This window comes from Abramis brama, assembly GCF_963993115.1.
Source record: "Abramis brama genome assembly, chromosome: 3".
NCBI lineage: Eukaryota > Metazoa > Chordata > Actinopteri > Cypriniformes > Leuciscidae > Abramis > Abramis brama.
The window spans coordinates 34,239,185-34,259,062 of NC_139965.1; the positions used below are offsets into that span (position 1 = coordinate 34,239,185).

A 19,878-nucleotide genomic window follows, 5' to 3' on the forward strand; every position below is an offset into this window, starting at 1 on the left:
TTCTCAGAAAAAAATTATAGATTCGATTCATTTGATTTATAAGCATCTCATGTAATCAATTTAGTTTCAATTCTTAATCAACTGCCCTAGTTTTATGTGAAATGGGAAAGTCATTTTCATGAAAACATAAAAGCAAGAAAGAGATCTGGTGTACAGGTCTCAGGACCGGTGACATACTTGGCTTAAGAAATGTTACACCCATAAGTATTTATAAAAATATATTTCACAAAGTAGGAAACAATACATGGATATCTTAGATTACATTACATAGAGTAGCTAATTAAACATACAAGTGTATGAGCATTAAAGCACAGTAGAAAATATGATTTGCATGAAAGACTATTTTATATATACTGTCCATCCAAGAGAATCGCATCGATACAAACAGAATATGCACGCAGCTCCAGTGCCAGATCCCCATGTGCAATAGCTAACGTGCATAGACAAAACCTATCACTTCAAAGAAAAGCTAAGAGAATCAGCAATGACTCTATGTACATATTTTTTCTTTTTGCTCTAATATCATACAGTGCAGCACATTACACATGTCTGTTTCTGTATTTCATACTCAGTGGTTTCTGACTTTTGATTTAAAAAATGGCAGGGGTCAAATATAAGCATAAACTAGATGATTTCAGCTATTGTGCTTAGAATGATCACTGATATCACTGTATATAGTATGTGAATATATATATACACACACACAGTATCAATAAAATATTGACTTGTCTTTCCTGGTCAAGAACAAATCCTCTGTGGATTTCACAGTTCAGTGTAGTTAATGAATCTCACTATGTGAATTTCAGTACAGAAATTCAGTTCAGCTTTTAAAAAACAGTGATGGAGCAGAATGAAACAAAGCTGAAGAAGAAAAGCTGGAAACTTTAAATTAAAAAGTTAATAAAAAATAACAATTTCACTCAAATAAATAAAATAAAAAGTACAAATATACTCAAACCTGTAGCACAAAACAGACGACTGGCGATTAATATTTATATATTTATATAAAACATACACAATAATGAAGAAACACATCAATGCTCCAAAAAACATTGGAATACGACTGTATTTAATGCTTGCTTTTGTAAAACGAAGGCCTCATTGTTCCCACAATTCTCTTGTTGTCCTCAAATCAGTCTTACACACTCTTATCATCTTTGAGTGTGAATCACGCTTAAAGCATATGGATACAAAGGGTTGTATAAAGCAAGCCTCAAGGCTTTTCCAGTTTACTCAAGAAATGTGGCCACGTAGTATCAAAGGGTCGAATCTTATCTCAGCAGGCAGATCCTAAAGCCAGTGTGATGTATTTTCATTGCACTCGCATTTGTTAAATCACAAATACATTCATAAGTAATGTAGACAATATATTGCTATTTAGTTTACCTTCTTTTTAAATGTTCCTTTATCTGACTGGCTAAATGACGTCAAGAGATCTGTTGTCGCTGGGGAGCAGTGTCATGTTGAGGCCTCTGCAGTCCTGTTTCTCCCAACCACGGTGGGCTACAAGGTGTCCCAATTGTCCTCTTTCCATCCAGTCTTTTCAAGCGACTACCAAGAATCAAAGTTCTGATGCCTCTGGTGGTCACAGTGAACAACAAATACCCAAAATACTGCTAGACACTCAGTGACGTTAATCTAAACTCACACTCCACAAGAATCATTGACCTCCTACTACAGACACTGTTAAGTTCTGACGTTACGATGCACGCTGATGTGGTAGATGACTAATGCTATTAGGTCTCGCTAAGAAGTTTTTTTTAAAAAGGCGCGCCCCCCCTCCCCCCCTTTTTAACAGCAGTGTCTAACATCCCCGTAGCATAATACACACGTTATGTGGATGAAAGCAAAAGGTCTGTAGTGCTTGGAGGTCAAGTCTCTTTGTCGCTCTCGCCCACGGAATACAGCTCGCCCAGTCTTCTGAAGCGCGGCCCCCACTCTCTAAGGTAGTCATAGTTCTGGTCGGAGTCCGAAGAGGCCGTTTCGAGGGAACTCAATGAGCCTGCAATAGAGCCCCTGCCCTCATAGCCGTAGATTTGAATGGAGTCATATGGCGGAGCTGTGGGATCGTTGTCTGCCTCGTGAAGCCGTACGTTGATGAATTCATCTACGTCTACTCCGTTTGGACCCGAGTGCTGACCTTGTCTGGGCATGAACTGCAGGTCAGGCTTGATGTCCTTCCTGGGCAGATAGCCGTTGATGCCATCTGGGTTCTGCAGGGTGGCGATGTCAAAGGCCTCCGTGTCCTCCTCCCCGCCTCCCTCGTCATCATAACGGATGATGTTCTCCCTCACGTCCTCGTCGTCTTTGATGATTAGAGGCTCGTTCTTGTGCCTCCTCAATGTCACAAACAAGACCACGATAACTGAAAGACACAAGAACATCCACTTAGTGATCTCCACCTTTGCCTTGTGCAGTTATTCTTTTACCAAGTGCTTTTTAGAATCAGATTTTACATGCAAATCACAAAGTGAATTTATAAATTAAAAAATAAGTAAGGACTAAAAGAGGCAGCTGAAATGACCTACCGAGAAGTAGAATTATACAAGCTAGAATAGCAATCAGAGCTCCCATGCTGAGACCAATGGGTAGAACAAAAGCCTCGACGTTACACGACTGCACAATGCCTTCCCTGCTGCAGCCGCACACTCGGATAGTTAAAGTGTTTGTGCTGCTCATTGGAGGCTCTCCGTCGTCAGACACAACGATGGGCAGTAGGTACGTCTCCTGTTTCTGACGCCGAAAGGAATTGTGCTTGGCAAGAACGCTGATCGAGTTATCTAGGGAGAGATAAAGTTTGGCTGTGATGTATGAAATCAAAGACAATCCATGCAAGTAAATGGTAGGGAAACGACACTATTAAATTTACAAGACAATGTCAGTTCTAGAAATAAATAAACAGATGGATATAAATAGCTTCATCTCTGCTGTCAATCTCTTGCAAAGGCTACGGGAGTAGTGAAAGTGTATCAGGAAGGCAGACAAAAAAAAAAGACAAAAAAAAGAGCAAAGTACTGGAGCCTCCACTGGTGCTTCTTTTCTGAAGTTGTAACTTCATTATCTGCCCCCTCATACCTCAACGCATATGTTGAAGCTCTCCAGTGTATCAAGGAGCTCCTTCAGTTGATACACTGTACAATATCTCCGTAAAAGCCTTCAGTTTTTATTTCAAGAAAGAAAAGAAAATCAGCTACTAAGTGAAAGGTTTAGATAATACCTCAGACGGATGCAACACAATTATGGAAGCATATGGGTAACAATATTCAATTTGAAATGTAATATGCAAAATGACAATGCAATATGTAAACTGGCAATGCATTTCTGTATTTAAATTTACATTTTCCATTACATTTGTGCAACGTTTGGTGCAAAATGAAAATGAAAATTCAATTATATAATTTACATTTTCCATTTCATACACTAGTTTTAAAATGTAAATTGAATACATATTTTAATGCTTTATAAGTTGCAAAATTAAAATGAAAATGTATTACAGAAATGATTAGATATGTTTAACGTGTTCAAACAAAAAATGTAGCAAAATGATCATTTAAATGTTAATTTTCTTGCATGCATTTTCAATTTGCACACTGAATTTTGCTACATTCGTTGTGGGACATTTAATGAAAATGCAATTGCAAGTGTCTTAACTGTGAGTGTAAATGCAATTAAGAAAAATAACATTTAAATGATCATTTTGCTACATTTTTTGTTTGAACATGTTAAACATATCTAATCATTTCTGTAATACATTTTCATTTTAATTTTGCAACTTATAAAGCGTTAAAATATGTATTCAATTTACATATTAAAACTAGTGTATGAAATGGCAAATTGAATTTTCATTTTCATTTTGCACCAAACGTTGCACAAATGTAATGGAAAATATAAATTTAAATACAGAAATGCATTGCCATTTTACATATTACATTTCAAATTGAATATTGCTACCCATATGCTTCCATGCCAAAATAACCAAGTTATGGAAAAAGCTTTATCATTTAATAGAGTCTTGGGAGCAACCAGGGCAATGTTAATGTATGTATTTATTTATTGCTTCTCATGAGGGTGAACAATGGGAAGTTCATCATTTAAAACTACAGAATAAAAGGACTTCACGGAACTCACTGGAACAAATATCAATAGCTGAACAGGGTCGGAATTTAATTTCCGCTCATAAACATGCTAATGAAAAATGTAAATATGGCTTTCTTTTTGTTTCCCTGAGATCACAAAGCAATTATCTGCAAATGCTGTGAGATGATTTATCAATGTAATTAAAGTTCCATTTTTTTTTATTTTTATGTGTCAATATGTGTGAAGAACATGGTCCTGAACTAATGTATCTTATTTCTCCAAAGAATATTCACTGATATGCAGTCCTTATTCGTTGCTATGATTATCTGACTATATTTTAACGTGTCTACAAAGTTATGGTCAAATTAAATCTTCTTAGGTTCAAGTGCATTCGAACATTTCATACTAGTCGCATTTATAGCAAAATGAAGACTAATGTAATATTCTGACAGTATATGCGAGCTATTAAGTTGTGCTCAAGTCTTCAATCTCTTTTTTCACGGCACAATACCCTGAAGCACAAATTTTAAGGTTACGATAACTGCTGGTAGTTCCCAGCTCATATCGGCCTCTCCGTGTCACCATCCACTGCAATTACAGTTATCATCACAAACAAACCTCCTCAGCTCAGCTCCAGAGGTGTGCTTCAGACAACCTGCCTGGCGTGTGCAGGTGGGAACCATCAAAGACCGCATGTGTGCCTCCGTGATGAGCATATCTAGATCATTGCACATGATCTTTGAGACGAGACTTCAGGATGGATAATCATGCAATTAACTGCTACTTTAAAAAATGCACCCATAATTCTATGGTAAGTTCCCTGTACATAGGGAAAATATGATTTATAATTGTATGACTAGAAGAGAATGTGACTTTAGACTTTACCTCAGAAGGTATGTAGAGCATAGGCAGAAAAAAAAGTAAATGTACAGTATCTAAAAACCTTATGTATGTATGTTTGGACACAAAGAAGAGATATCTGGAAAAAAAATAGAGTCTATTTTTTTTTTTTTTTTGTCCATACAATGAAAGTCAGTGCTGTTTTAGACTTTCATTATATAGACAAAACTTTTGAAACATTCTTCAAAATGTCTCCTTTTGTGTTCCACATAAAAAAGAAAGGCATACAGGTTTGAAATAAGTAAATGATAACAACATTTTCATTTTTTAATAAACTATCCTTTTAAGGGACTCTAACAGTACACAACATTTTGCTTTTTAATCATGAATCACAAGTAACAACATATACTGTGATGAAAAGAAACAGGATATAGCACAAATTTGGACATGTTGTCAAATCGCTGCAAGTTTTGATGCCAAGCGCGATCAAACACACATGCACACTCATACACTCACATTCGCGCACAGCAGAAGAGATGAGAAAGCGGCCTTAGTGCACCAGACGCCTCAGGCTGTGCATCAAAGCCTGGTGTCCTTACAGAGCTTTCTCCTGTCTCTGTGATGGAGTGGCCATCTTTAACCTGAACTCACTCAGGCTGACTCATAATACATGCTGCCTCTCAAGATATCACTGAGATTGTCACTAATGACATTCCGCCTGTCTGCTTCATCTTACAATTCTCAAGGTCTGTCTTTGTCTTAGTCCATTGTTCAATGCTTTTCCAATCATTGTTTTCATCTTTCTTTTTTTCCCCTTGTAACATTTTTATTACCGATGCTCTCTGTGGATTCCTTCTTCATTCTAATAACAGACATAACATATTTACTATCATTTATTATAATAAATTATAACATATTGCAATGTAATATTTATTATAATGATAAAAACAATTCTACATGCTTTATTTATATGCTAACTCACCATAGAGTGTTACATATAATTATTAAATTAATAAGATCCATCACATTAAAAATAATAATAATAATAATAATAATAATAATAATAATAATAATTACATTTATATATCGTTTCAGTCAAACTCAAATCTCTTTACAGAGACTAGGGAGATCCACAATTTCTTTCCTTTTGACACTCTTTCTTACTTTCATATTAACTCAAAACATGACTGTCCCTTGGAAGGCAAAACTCTTTTGATGTAACGTCTGATCTGTCTGGTTCAAAAATATCACGTTTCCTCTTTTTGGTGAGCAGCCAAAACAACAGCTCCTTCAACGGTCAGCCATAAGACCACATGCCAAATGGAACTAGATCAATACAGTTCTCTCTCAAGTCTTCGAAAGCATAGTGCTAATACTAGGTTGTGCAGTGAGAACAGCAGGAGCACAGTGTGAAAAGGAAGGTCGGATAGGTTATACAAAAAAGAAAGAAAAAAAAATCAGTGTATTTAGCAAACAAATTTAGAACCATCTGCTGCACAGCCTCAACTTTGAGTAAGTCACCCTACATCGAGTTGCATCGCTAAACCTCGGCTTGGATTCTGTTCATTTGCTTTCTTTCAAAATGCACTGGGGAGTACAAAATAGCTGATGTCCAGACAATTGTGCATCTGCTAACTTTTGGGTACACTAATTCCTCCAGATTTCCCCTTCAAACGCACGCCTCCGGACTGCACTTGACACACAATGTTTGCGCTTGAGGATGCCTCTCCCTCTCTCCCTCTCTCTCTCTCTCTATCTCTCTCTCTCTCTCTCTCTCTCTCTCTCTCTCTCTCTCTCTCATAATTATTATTATTTCCCTGCTCTCTTTCAAGTCAAGTCGTCACCTTTATTTATATAGCACTTTATACGATACAAATTGTTTCAAAGCAGCTTCACAGTAATAAACACTAAAATAACAGAATCAATGATGCAAACTTCACCAAAAAAGAGACACATTTAAATTCTGCTGTAAAGCAGCTCCACAAAGACAACAGTGTCATTATTCAGCTCAAGTCAGTTCAGTATTAATTCTAACACGGACTCAATGGAAAAACATGCCTGTGGCGACATTTGTGAAAAAATAGCCTAAAAAAAAAAACACCTTAATGATAATGAAAAGACCTTAAAAGTGAAAAGTCCAGTGAGTGGCTCTAAAGGCGTGTTTAATTTTATCCAAAAGAGATTAACGTGATTATGTTGGTTATGTACATATCGTGGCAGTTTGGGAATGAAGTGACGTGTCGTAATTGCTCCATTGCATTTAAAAAAAAAAATAACTTGCCACCTTCACTAAATCTGACCAACAGTGTTAAAGCCAACATTGGATAAAAACACATTTGCTGGACAGTAACAAAGTATTTGTACATTTATATTTTGGAATACTTTTACTTGTACTTCATTACATACCAAAGCATGATATTGTCCTTTTTACTCCACAAAATTTCATTACAAAAGCAGGTAGGTTTTTGGTCAAAACTAAATATAACAATAAAATAACGCAAATTAAAGGGATACTTCACCGATTAGCATTAAGCTTTGTATCAGTAGAAACACAGTAGTATTTTCGAATGACCGTGCTTCCCTCCCTCATGTCCCCCTGAGACGAGAGATTTCTGTATTGTGTGTCTGGAAAAAGACTCGCAAAAATTGTCATTTTGTGTCATCGGAGGCTTTTTTGGCCGGAGGCTTTTCTGGCCAGAGGCTAGAGACTACAGTTCCGCATGTTTTCAACCCGCCCATAGGGGGTAGGATCTCACGATAAAACGGCATCTTTTCAGTTTCGAGCCAACTAGTAGGCTAGTTGTATCATTTTTTCTAAAACTGCCCTCTGTAACCGGTAGGCGTGGCTTGGGAGTGGCCTCGTAGGGCAGCGAAGCAGGTGCATTCTGGGAGTTGTTGTCTTTCATCCACATGAGCCAAAAATACATTTTCTGGCTTTTCTCAGTCTAGAAGGCACCAACTTCTAAAATAATTTCACATTTCTTCTACATAAATGACCCTATTTAAATATACATTCATCTTTCCAGCAGTGAAATATCCCTTTAATGCCCATACATCTTCCCCTCTGCTATAGCAGTTTCAAATGATGCAAAACTAGTATGTTTGCATAGCATTCTTCTTAAAATGTTAGTACATTTTGCCCTATGTGACATCTGATTTTATCATTTATGTTCATATTTCTCAACACATTGATTGTGATTTTCCTCAAATGTTTTTGTTTATTTCTCACCATTATGGTGATTAGTGTTCCCTTTAGTTGGGCACTTGGACCTTCATTTATTTTATTGTAATTCTCTTCCTATTGATGCAGCAATTCCAACAAGAAATCAGTTCCCTTCAAAGGAAGGGAAGTAATAAATAGGTGACCTATAGCTTCTAATGAATCATTAACTAGTCTATTTTTCACGTCGAATAATGATAAACACATTGCGAAACCTTTAATTGGGTTGATACAATACCTCTATATTTGTGACAATATCATGCAAATGACCAATGTTGAGTCACACACAGACTTCAACATTCAGCATGCAAAACACAACAATGGTAACAATTAAATTTGATTTATTATTATTTTTTGTTACTAGAACTCTCATGTAAGTGAACTATACTAACCAAGCATTTGTCAGTACAACATACTATTCCTATTTCACTTTACTTCATTTTTTTTTTTTAAGGCAATCGGTTTGCATGCTTTTTTTAAAAAGTCTAACTCATTAGATTTTACAGTGTACAGAAGACACCATTAGTTTGAGTTAGTTCAATGTCGATGTTGCACACTTCATCAATTATAGTCATATATTGTCTTACCTAAATTGTTTTTGATGGTGAAATTGGGATTGTTAAGCACCTCCAGGCGGTAGTGGAAAGTGTGTCCCTGGGAAGGATTGTCTTTGTCCACAGCGCTGATGGTCTGAATCACCTGTGGACACAGACACACAGAGAGGGACCGGCCATCCATTACTCCACTTTTGACATCATATGGGGCCAGACATTGACAGCAGACAACACAGGATGAAAAATCTGTCTCATTCACTCATAAAAGTAGAGACCCTAAGCTTAGGGGCGCGGCTTTGGCAGCCCACTTTTCTGTGCCAAGTCCATCTATATATCTGCCACCCCGTTCAAGACAAGTTATTTTTCTTCATGATTAACAGCTCCCTGAAAAGCAGGACCCCGCCGTCATCATTCCGGTCATTCTTTTCCGCACATGGATGGAGAACGTTCTCACGGTGAGTGTGTTAGAGGGCGGAGGATGAGGAAGTACATACTAACACTGTTAGTCACAGACACTGCATGTCGGCTAGAGCGATGCAGGCTCAGACTGGGCCTGAATGGATCTGATTGTTTTCGTTTTCTGCAGAGGGAGAGAGTAGCTAAAAAAGGGCCACCCAGGTGTCGCTTACTTCTCTCTCTTAAATCAATAGGCTTTAATTTACCGTAGCTGACCGTTACGGAGGAGCTTTGAGAGGGAGATGCTGCTGGCGGGCCAGATTGATGCCCTCTTACCTGTCCAGGTTTGCCATTCTCACAGAGAAAGGCTTCGTACTCGGTGGCGAACTCAGGGGCGTTGTCATTTATGTCCAGCACTTTGATTGCCACGATGGCTCTGGAAATCTGCCTGTTGTTTTCTAATACAAAAAGAGACAAGCTATTAAAGCAATGAAAATAGAAGTACAGTGGCCAAGTATAGAAGGGAGCTATTTCAAATCCCAGGTAAATAAAATGACCCAGTTACTGTATTATCATTCTTTTTCTGCCTCACACCAATTTCTTTCTCTCTCTTCCTCTCTCTCTCCCCCCCCCCATCTCTCCCCTATCTCTCCCCCATCCTCCCCCCAACCCCCCATCCTCCGGGTTGATGGAGAGACAGATGAGACGCATCATCCGTTTGAGCTTTAGACATCATCAAGTATGCAAAACAGGATTACGGTGGAGAAAAAAACAACACATTCAAAGTGCTTTTGAAATCCCCTGTACAGGTGCATGTTTTATAAATGAAGGTTAAAAAAATGAATATTAATAAAACGGTGGCAGATGAAGTCTAGAAGACAATACAGGGCAATTTAATTAAATTAACTTTTCATTGGAATTATCCATTGGCAGTAATTTACAGTCCCTTTTGAGGACCCATGTAAATTATTGTATTTAATTAGGGTTGCAACCACTGACTTTTAAAGCAATTATCTATTCGTTTGGCTTTAGTGCACGGCAATTCAGGGCATACTGCTGTAATGTGTGACACTTAGAACAGCACACAGCATTTGAAATGCATTTGACCTGTCAATTAATTTCCCTCATTGATCGCCCTTTAAGAAACAAATATTTGCGCCTAGAACAGACGTTTCAACATAATGCAATAGCACAGACTCATATTCATAGCCATGCTGTGTGGATATTTCTGTTCAAATTATGTTTCACCATGCAAAGGCATCAGCCAAAAAATAATCCAGATTTGTTGGTCATCGTGTTAAAACACTGAAAAAGACAAACATTTTTCAAACAGCCCTTAAATAATTACATTTATTCTACTCTTTGAGCTCTTAGACATTTTAAGTTAATTGTATATGACAACATCAGTATTTTTTTTTCCTCCTCCAGGGGAAAATTTTTGGCTCCAATATCCGAATAATGTAGCTGTACATGCCAATCAAAATGAATCTCGAGGTTTATGGATGGCTTGTGCAGTGTTTATTTCTGGTCCACAGCTTGTGTTTAATAAGTTCTTTATCCAGTCAACAGATGTTCTTTTATCTGTTATGTACAGCAAACAGCTCTGGCATGAGTAGAAATTACTCATTAGATGTCCATGAATTGACTGCTGTGCTGTTTAATTCAGTAAAATTTCAGTGTCTTCAGTTTTTGAGAGGAAACTTTTATACCTTAAAATCTGTCGATGGTAAATTAATACCTGAGGTGTTAGGACAAGCTTTACTTTGCATTGGCTCTTATGGTTCATTTAAAGTTAGCATCCAGGTTTTGGTCTTTTTATCTTAGTGCCTTTTGAGATGTTGATGAATATATACAAGCGTGTGTTTCTCTATTGTAAATCTTATGACATAATAAAAAAAGAAAAAGGTGTTAATTGTGATGTGAAAATTGTATTGGTCTGAAGTGCCTCTACACAGATTTTAAAGATCTCTTTGCACATTACTGTAATGATCTATTTGAAATTGTTATACAAGCATTCTGAAACACAAAACACTTATTGTTTCAATCAATAAGGGAAAGAAAGGGAAATTGAACTTACGAACTTCAGTGGCTGTCACAGTGATATTGTGCCACATATCCGTCTCTCTATCCAGAGGTTTAGCTAATGTGATCTTCCCGTCCTCAACATTAATGTTAAACTGCCTCTCTAAATCTGTGTGTCTATCAATACAATACCTGTAGAAGGAAAACAGAGAGAGAACAAAACAACATCCCTTAGTATATGAGGTAAAATGACCCAAATATTTTGGTAAAAGCATTTCATAGAATTCAGTGGCAAAATAAAAACAATAAGGTTTCACTTTATTTTGATGGTCCCTTTAACACGTTCTGTTGACTATAAGTAACGCTGCACCTACATGTCTACTAACTCTCATTAGAGTGTTAGTTAAGTATTAATAGACTGGTAGGGTTAGGGTTAGATTAAGTTGACATGTAGTTGCAAAATTACTTATAGTCAGTATAGTGTCTGTTGGAGGAGCATCACAATAAAGTGTTTGCAGATATTAAGCAGACAGTCTACTTATACTCTAATGAAAGTTAGTTGACATATAGTTGCAAAGTTACTTATAATCAACAGCACGTTCAAAAGGGACCATCAAAATAAAGTGTTACCAACAATAAAAATGCACACAAAATATGACATTAAAATAATTTTTTTTAGCATCATGGTTTTAAATGTCATGATTATCACAAATGAAATTATTATTTCCTGAAGATATGCCTTTTTGTCATGCTTACAAAAAAAGAAAAACAAATCTGAGATTTCATTATTTTCAAGCATATGCACCTACAATTGACTAATCTTTGAATCATCAAGGTGATGTCTATTTGGGCATTGTCTCGAAAACAATCTGTGTGAGGTGTAACTGTCAAGAAAGCCCTATGGATGAAGAATGGGTTGTAAAATAAATAAATAGAAATAATTCATTGGTCTGGATAGTGAACGTGAGGAAAATGTTCAGCCGTGGGAAACATCCAGAGACTGAGGGTGGAAGTCCAGGAGGAGTGCTCTACTGCTGTGCAGGCAGCTAGACAGGATTCCCACCTGGGATCAGTCTCCAGGAGGCTGAGTGGATTTCAGTCAGGCTCTGACAGCTCCACGTACCACTGAGAGACAGACCCTGAAATGTTCTGCTATGTGTCAATCAAACTGACAAAGTTACTGTGGGGGATGGAGTGGGAGAAAAAAAAAAAATAAACAATCAAATCTGTAATTAATTATTCTTGGATTTTTTTAGGGGGGCGTAAAGAAAAAACAAGAAACATCTCTTCAGGGTTATCGTAAGTATGTAGCTCGGATTTTGATATTTTGCATGTGGAATGTTTGTATCTCATTATTTTGTTTCAATGCGAGACATCTCCTCACATGTAAAAAAAAGTGTTGTTTTTACTTTAAGAAATTAATTTCTTCACTTAATTTATATAAATTAGAATTTATTCATAAAAAAAAAATGTGTGTTGAGTAAAATAATTTAAGACATTATTACTACATTAAGTACATTACATTTTTATTTTACAGGATATGCTTTACACACACGATGAACAACATAAATCAAACAATACCACCTTCTTTTATCAACCTAAGAGCCAAACCATATATTACATGTTAATTTAATTAATTATGGTAGCAAAAACAGCATTTAATTACAAGTCATGCCACAAAATTATAACATATAAAGTGCATGTTGTTGATTAGTATTGATCTACTTGAGCTCTACTTGCTAATGTAATTATACTGTAACCTGAAGTGTGACCATTTTATGACATTACGCAAATGAAAATGGCAAAAGAGAGAAAGAAAAAACACTCTCCATTGTGATGTAAGAAAAAAATAATAAACTTTTATATTAAAAACTAAAAATCTATTCCTTTTTACAAAAAAGAAAAGAAAAAAAGAAGCATAATAGAACATTCTCTAGGGCTTTCAAGTTATATATTGAGTAAAAGAGTAATTATGGGGACTTTGACAGAAGCATAATTTATTCTACTGTAATGTTTTTCAGTAGGCTGCACTCTGTAAATGGGCAGTAACCAAATCAAATGACTCTGCTTCCTCTATATAAGTAAAGCGTACATCAATATAACACAATCACCATCAGAGCAGTCACACCATGTGTTAGCATATGCTAGATATCAGGTGCCACAAGAAGATCTGGAGCCAGAGGGACTTCTGTCAGAGAAGGTTATAATATCCCCACTGATTACAACCACACTTCTTTTGACAGATAGACAATATTTCTAACAAGGCTAATTTGAACTTGGACACAGCTTGCAACATTTGATGCATGCCAGTTTCACAATAGCAAGATACATTTTAGAAAGGTTATAAACAGAGAGAGAGAGAGAGAGAGAGAGAGAGAGAGAGAGAGAGAGAGAGAGAGAGAGAGAGAGAGAGAGAGAGAGAGAGAGAGAGAGAGAGAGAGAGAGAGAGAGAGAGAGAGAGAGAGAGAGAGAGAGAGAGAGAGAGAGAGAGAGAGAGAGAGAGAGAGAGAGAGAGAGAGAGAGAGAGAGAGGAGAGAGAGAGAGAGAGAGAGAGAGAGAGAGAGAGAGAGAGAGAGAGAGAGAGAGAGAGAGAGAGAGAGAGAGAGAGAGAGAGAGAGAGAGAGAGAGAGAGATGAGGAAGGTAGTGGTGGTCTGAGAGGTCAGACTGACGAGGAGCAATGTTTTTTTAAATGACTGTTTCCATGCCAAGCTGCGATTAAAACGGACATTTTAAATTTACCAGAGCCCTTTAAAAGCTACAATTACAGTTTTTTTTTTTGTTTGTTTTTTTTTATTCTTGTTCGGTTCACCTTGATTGCTTCTATTGATGTGACATCCACACCGATGTGCACAATTAGCTGTATTCAAGCAGAAATTCTGTCATTTGAGGTGAGGTTTAGTTTTTATGAAAATTGCCATGGGCTATTTGGTAGATAAAGTCAGTCATCATTTTTCATCTGGATTTCTATTTACTAAGAGGCTTTTACCTTTTAAAATTAGTTTAACCCTTCTGGTCCACAAGGTAAGACACGCAGCTTTACCACTTTATGGTTCAAAATTCAGGAAAAAAGTCAACAACAAAAATCATTTGATCACATTAGAAAAGATCTTTTAATGCTTAAGTGGACCTTGTCATGTATAGCTTAACACAATCTACTCGATGGCCTCAGGATAGAAGTAATTCATCTTCCAAATAACACAAATGCATCAATATGAAAAGCCTGAATGTCAGACCAATGGGTGCACAAATGCGAATGACAGCAAGGAAAATTAATTCCAACCCAGAAAGGCGAATAAAAACAAAAAAAACAAAGCATCCAACCTTGGGAACAGCAAATGCAACAGATTTTCTTCCAAATAATGCAGTCTTAAACTCCTATCACTATGCACAGATGTCAGTGCTGTAATGTTTAAATTACACGGAAATGATTATATCTCATATTTTGAAGCCAGACAGTCAAAGAAAATAACTATGTAATGCAAAGTACATAGCAATATAAAATAAACATTTCTTGTTCAACAGAGAGACATACACTTGAGGAGGACATGGACACTGGATTTCTTCGCATTAATAAATTAGGGCTGTACAATACTGAAAAAAACCCCCAGCCATTGCGAATTTTGTTTATTGCAATAAAAAAATAAATTAAATAAATACTTGAATAGCTCTATTTGGAAAAATAAATAAATTAGGATGATTTTAGAATGATTTTGTAGAGAAGTTTAGGATGATTTTGTAGAGAAGTACCTATGTTCTCAGTTTATTTTTACCCATTCAATAATACTATAAAATGGATGGATTTGTGTGGATCAGCATTTACTGTCAATTGCATGAGTTGCTTGAGTGTAAAGGAACAGTGTGAACAAACACTCTTAACTTTGAAACAGGTTGCACGCGTATTTATTTAAATTATTTTGGTAACAATTATTTTTGATGGTCCACTTTACACATTCTATTAACCATATTAACCATGTCAATTAACTCTCATTAGAGTACTAGTAGACTGTCTGCTTAATATCTTCTAACGCTTTATTTTGATGCTCTCCAGACACACATACTGACTTTAAGCAAGTTTGCAACTACATGTTACTACAACTTCAGCTTCTACTAACCTGAACCTTAACACCTAACAATAGCTTAACAGTCTACTACAGTCTCTCTAATGACAGTTAGTTGATATGTTGCAAAGTTACTTATATAGTTTGTCTAAAGTGGACCACCAAAATAAAGTGTTACTTTAATCACAGCCTTTGTAATGTAATATTCACATTTCAAAATTTTTATTTGATTTTAATATATTGTTAAACCCAAGAATAAATATATCACACGGATGAGAAAGTTCACTTGGTATAAACGCCATTGGAGCATTGAAACACAATCTCTGATTTCTCCCCTGCTCCCAGTTTCCTGTGTAATTACACAACCTGTTGCGTGTTGTCCCGGAAACATCGCAAGTCACTGGAGAATTAATGGAATGCTAGGTCGGACTGAGAGAAATTGGCTGTATAACCTATACTGAAGGTGCCCTTGCAATTTTTCAAGAAGGAAGTCACAGAACTAAAATACATCAGTTGGAGGAAGGGGAGGAATCCTATTGTGTCACTGTCCTATCTCTCTTCCCCCTTCTCTTTCTTTCACAGTATAACAAATTTTGTGGAGGTAAGAGCTCCATTTAGTCTGAATGCAAATGCACTTCTACAGGCAATTTCATCAGCAGCATTTAATGGCTGGTAGGATGCAGCGGTGAAGGAGTACTTGGATATTAGATTGATGTAGAAGCTTGAGCTTGATCTTCTCATGGTTTAATGAAGTTTTGGCCCCAATTTGCCAAGGAGGACAACAGAGCACCATAACTCTTTCATCAAGGTCATATGGGCTAGAAATGATAGCCTTTACCTGACTTCACTGTGTGGGGCGTCCTGGTCTATGGCCACTACCGCTCCTATGACCGTGTTGATTGCAGCGTTTTCATGCACGTCGAAGAGATAATTTGACTTTGTGAAGACAGGGGGTTCATCTGCGTCCTCAATAATGATTTTGATCGTGGCCTGGTCCATGTAGGGCCCACCCGTAATCGAATCAGCACGTATGTTGGTCGCCACCACTGTTAGGTTGTAGAAATGTTTTGACTCAAAGTCCAGAGGCTGGAAAACAGAGAGAAAGAGAGATGTTTATTATTAATGGGCACAAAAAAACAAAGACAAACGGTTTCCTGTTTTTAGCGGACTCAGTTTGCTGGGCTTGCAGGTCTGGCTGTAATTGCACCGACTTCCTCCCACCTTGCAGTGGCTAAGATTTAAGCTGCTGTGAGCCCAATTGCAGGGTGAACAAAAAAATAATATTTAGTAGCAATAACCACACTTTCACCTGGAGCGTGGGATGTGTTATTAATTTGTGGCGGAGACAGCATGTGTTTGGGATTTAAATGAGGCTGCAAATAAGGTTAATCTAATGGAAGCACAAGGACTGCATTGCAAATTGTTAAGAAATCATAAAAAAATACAATTTGTATGTTTGTGTTGTTTGAAAACAAAATTAATCCTTGCCCACAATACCATGACGTTAACATTGTTAATGTATTCTCTGAGGCAATTATCCAATGGTGAGACGTTATTGAAGTAGCAGATAAAATACAATTTGGGAATTATTCTTACTCCAGGATAAATATTTGTGATTTCAGTGTACAAGGAAAGACCCAGTGTTCACCCCACCTTTGTAAGTACAAGCTACCACGAAGATAACCTGACACAGCAGACCATTTTATGGCCATTTTTTTCATTAAGTAAAAATGTTTTTACTCTCTCCATGACTGTGCCGTACTGATACCACTGTATTCTGAATCACATCTCTCTCTATCTCAATTTAACTTGAATAAAGGGCTCGAAGTCCTCCCTTTGCTCTTTTATTGACAACAAAATAAACTAGACCTGACCGCTGGAGTACACATAAAAAAGAAACAGGCTCTATGAATTAAGAGAAGTGGTAGAATGAAGAATTTGCTTATGTTGTCAAAAAAAGCCTCTGTCCCACAGGGGAGGTCAGGCGGACACTGGAGCCGGGCCGAGAGCAGCCCCAGCTGGGAGAGGAGAGCAGCTGGATTTCCTCTATCAGCACGCTTTGAAGCCAGTGCGGCTGACAGCAGGGCATGCGGAAGAGAACAGCCCATGTCTGCTGCAGTCCACAAAAGCTTTCGGGAGGATTTTATTTTCACCCTTCCCATGCTACTACCATCAAGCCAGGATGGAGTGGAAAACACAAGAGGCCATTACAGTAAAAACAGTAATACTATGAAATATTATTACAGGGAAAGCAGAATTTTCAGCAGTCATTAGTCCAGTCTTAGTGTCACATGATTCTTCAGAAATCATTCTAATATGCTGATTTGCTGCTCAAGAAATATTTCTTATTATAATCAATATTGAGAAGAGTTGTGCTGCTTAACATTTTAGTGGACCTTGATTAAATGTTTTTTTGGGTTTTTTTTTGTCCAGGTTTCTATAATCAATAGAATGTTCAGAACAACAATTAAAAAAAAAATATATATAAATCTTTTGTAATTAATGTACAACATTATAACTGTATACCCCCCTGTGTATATATAGCCCTTGTGTTTCTCTTGTGCTTGGTCAGTCGATGTTTGGTGTTCCCCACATGCACGTGTTCTCTATGCTCCCTGTGTTTCCTGGTTTTTATGTTTGTATTTTCATTAAACTCCTGCACTTAGATCTGCCTCATCTTCTGCATTCTTTGGCCCCAACATTACACTATGAGTCCAACCAGTCTTTAGAAATCACACAAATGTTTAATTCACTTCATATCTGCCACAAGGCTTTCTGGCAAACTTCAGATGTGCTGTGACAAAGTACTTTTTGGGTAAAGACTTTTTTTTCTGTCAACTTCCGTTGCACCGTTACTCAATTATCTACTCTATAGCTCCTTCAAAGTTAAAAGTTTTGAGGGATAAGCATTTCAAGACACCTTGACCTCTTCCTATTTATCCTCTCTCTTCCCAATACTTTCCTGTCTTTTTCATTACTATTTCTATCTAACAAAAGGTTAAAAGCATCTAAATAAAACAAAGGTTTCAGTGCTGATGAGTAAATAAATAACCTAGAACAACATTTCTGTGTAGCATCTGGAACTCTGTAAAATGAGGAAATGGTTTAGGGCTGAGAATAACAGAGCACTTTCCGAGACTTTACAACCAGAGGTTTCCCTACGATGTAAAATTCAGAACAAGCTGCAGGCTTGCACCTTGCTTGCTTTTGGAAAAGGTCAGTGCTGTTCAAGACTATTGAATCTTGGTGACAGTTCATAGAGTTTTATGTCTTAAATGTAAAAAAAAGAGGGTAAATAAAGCAGCAACAGAAAGAAAGAAAGACAACATGCTAGAAATGTTACCATTTAATTGTAGTTGAGGTTTTTGAGGACGTGATTCAAGCGCAGCTTTGCATATTGGCAAGACTGAAACAAGCTCCTCTCATCTCAGACACTGCAAATCTGTTCCATCTAAAAATATCATGCCAACACCTCATTCTTTTGATAGTCATGCATGCCATTTGATTCTCTACAGTGAAATTGGCAGTTTTGCATTCCTCTGGGTCTCCATTTTGGTACTCATTGTTCAGAAAGGTCTGAATATGACTATGGCTGTAACTTGACCGCCATCGTTTGCAGATGATGCAATTCAGGCTTTCATGTGTCCATTGAACACATACTGATCCACCTTGTTGCAATTGATTTTTACCACGTACATGCCTATTTTAGAGCACCTAGCTGACTCAAAAAAAAAAATCCCAGCATGGTTTAAGAGTGTGTGTTTACAGGGGCATTTAGAAGCATCAAAGATGAGCAGCGGGAGAAATACAGCATCCCTCTCCACCACCATCACCAGCACCACAAAAGCCTAGGGGGGCAGAGAGGAGATGAAAGCGTGCATCCCTTTACAACAAAGCAGTATCTTGATTGTCTGAGCCTGTGGCATCTCACTCAAATCAATATGTTTAACCTTGCTACAAAGGCTCATGCCCATTCAATATTTAGCAGAAGTAAAACCAAATTTTAATTGTTGGCGAGGGCTGCATCGACCGACCCGCTGCAGAGGATGTTTGGCGCACACTGGCTCAACCCCAGCACCTGGGGAAAACGTGTGTCTGCGCACAGTGGCAGGTGCAAAAAAAGTGAGGAAAAATAAGGGTTGTGTGCTTTACAAGCTTGTTCTGCTCTCCTGAACTCCAGCACCGTCTGGAGGTATAGAGGTTAGCAGGCAGTGGGCTGTTGATTGCCTGTTTTTCTCATGCAATGCCATCCATCATGCTATTAGTAATGCAGACAACAGATTCCAGGCCAAGTGCTATGGGATGAGAAGACGAGGAAAAACAGGCATGCCATTACACATTCAGCTGTGAGAGACTTGGGACAAACCAAATGACTTTTTTATTCCTCACTTTGTCTTTCTTTTGTTTCATGATTCTAATATTAAATAGGCCATTACTATGTATATATAATTTCATTATTATTATTACACTTTATTTTAAGGTGACATTGCTACAATGTAATTACATTGTAACAAATACTTACTGAGAAATATTTATTAAAAACATGCACTTAGTATAGGGATAGGGATAAGGTTTAGGGTTAGTAAGTAATGCATAATTTACTATTATTACGATAATACGTACATGTAACATGCAACTACGTCACAAGTGATACCTATTAAATATTGGCTTTAAATATTGCTTCTCAGTGTGCTGTGCAAAATAAAAGAC

General features: G+C 37.2%; 1 protein-coding gene across 2 annotated transcripts in view; it reads right to left on the bottom strand.

Annotated features, from left to right (window-relative positions):
• Positions 1–205: 205 nt before the first annotated feature.
• cdh8 (cadherin 8) overlaps positions 206–19,878 on the bottom strand; it is a 91,378-nt gene continuing 71,705 nt past the window's right edge. For both annotated transcript variants that reach the window (XM_084109454.1, XM_084109455.1), the window contains 6 exons: positions 16,007–16,254; positions 11,165–11,301; positions 9,424–9,545; positions 8,725–8,836; positions 2,529–2,780; positions 206–2,365 (listed from right to left, as the gene is read on the bottom strand). In XM_084109454.1, the coding sequence (XP_083965580.1) occupies positions 1,872–2,365; positions 2,529–2,780; positions 8,725–8,836; positions 9,424–9,545; positions 11,165–11,301; positions 16,007–16,254 (1,365 nt within the window). In that variant the 3' untranslated portion in view covers positions 206–1,871. The remainder of the gene's footprint in view (positions 2,366–2,528; positions 2,781–8,724; positions 8,837–9,423; positions 9,546–11,164; positions 11,302–16,006; positions 16,255–19,878) is intronic.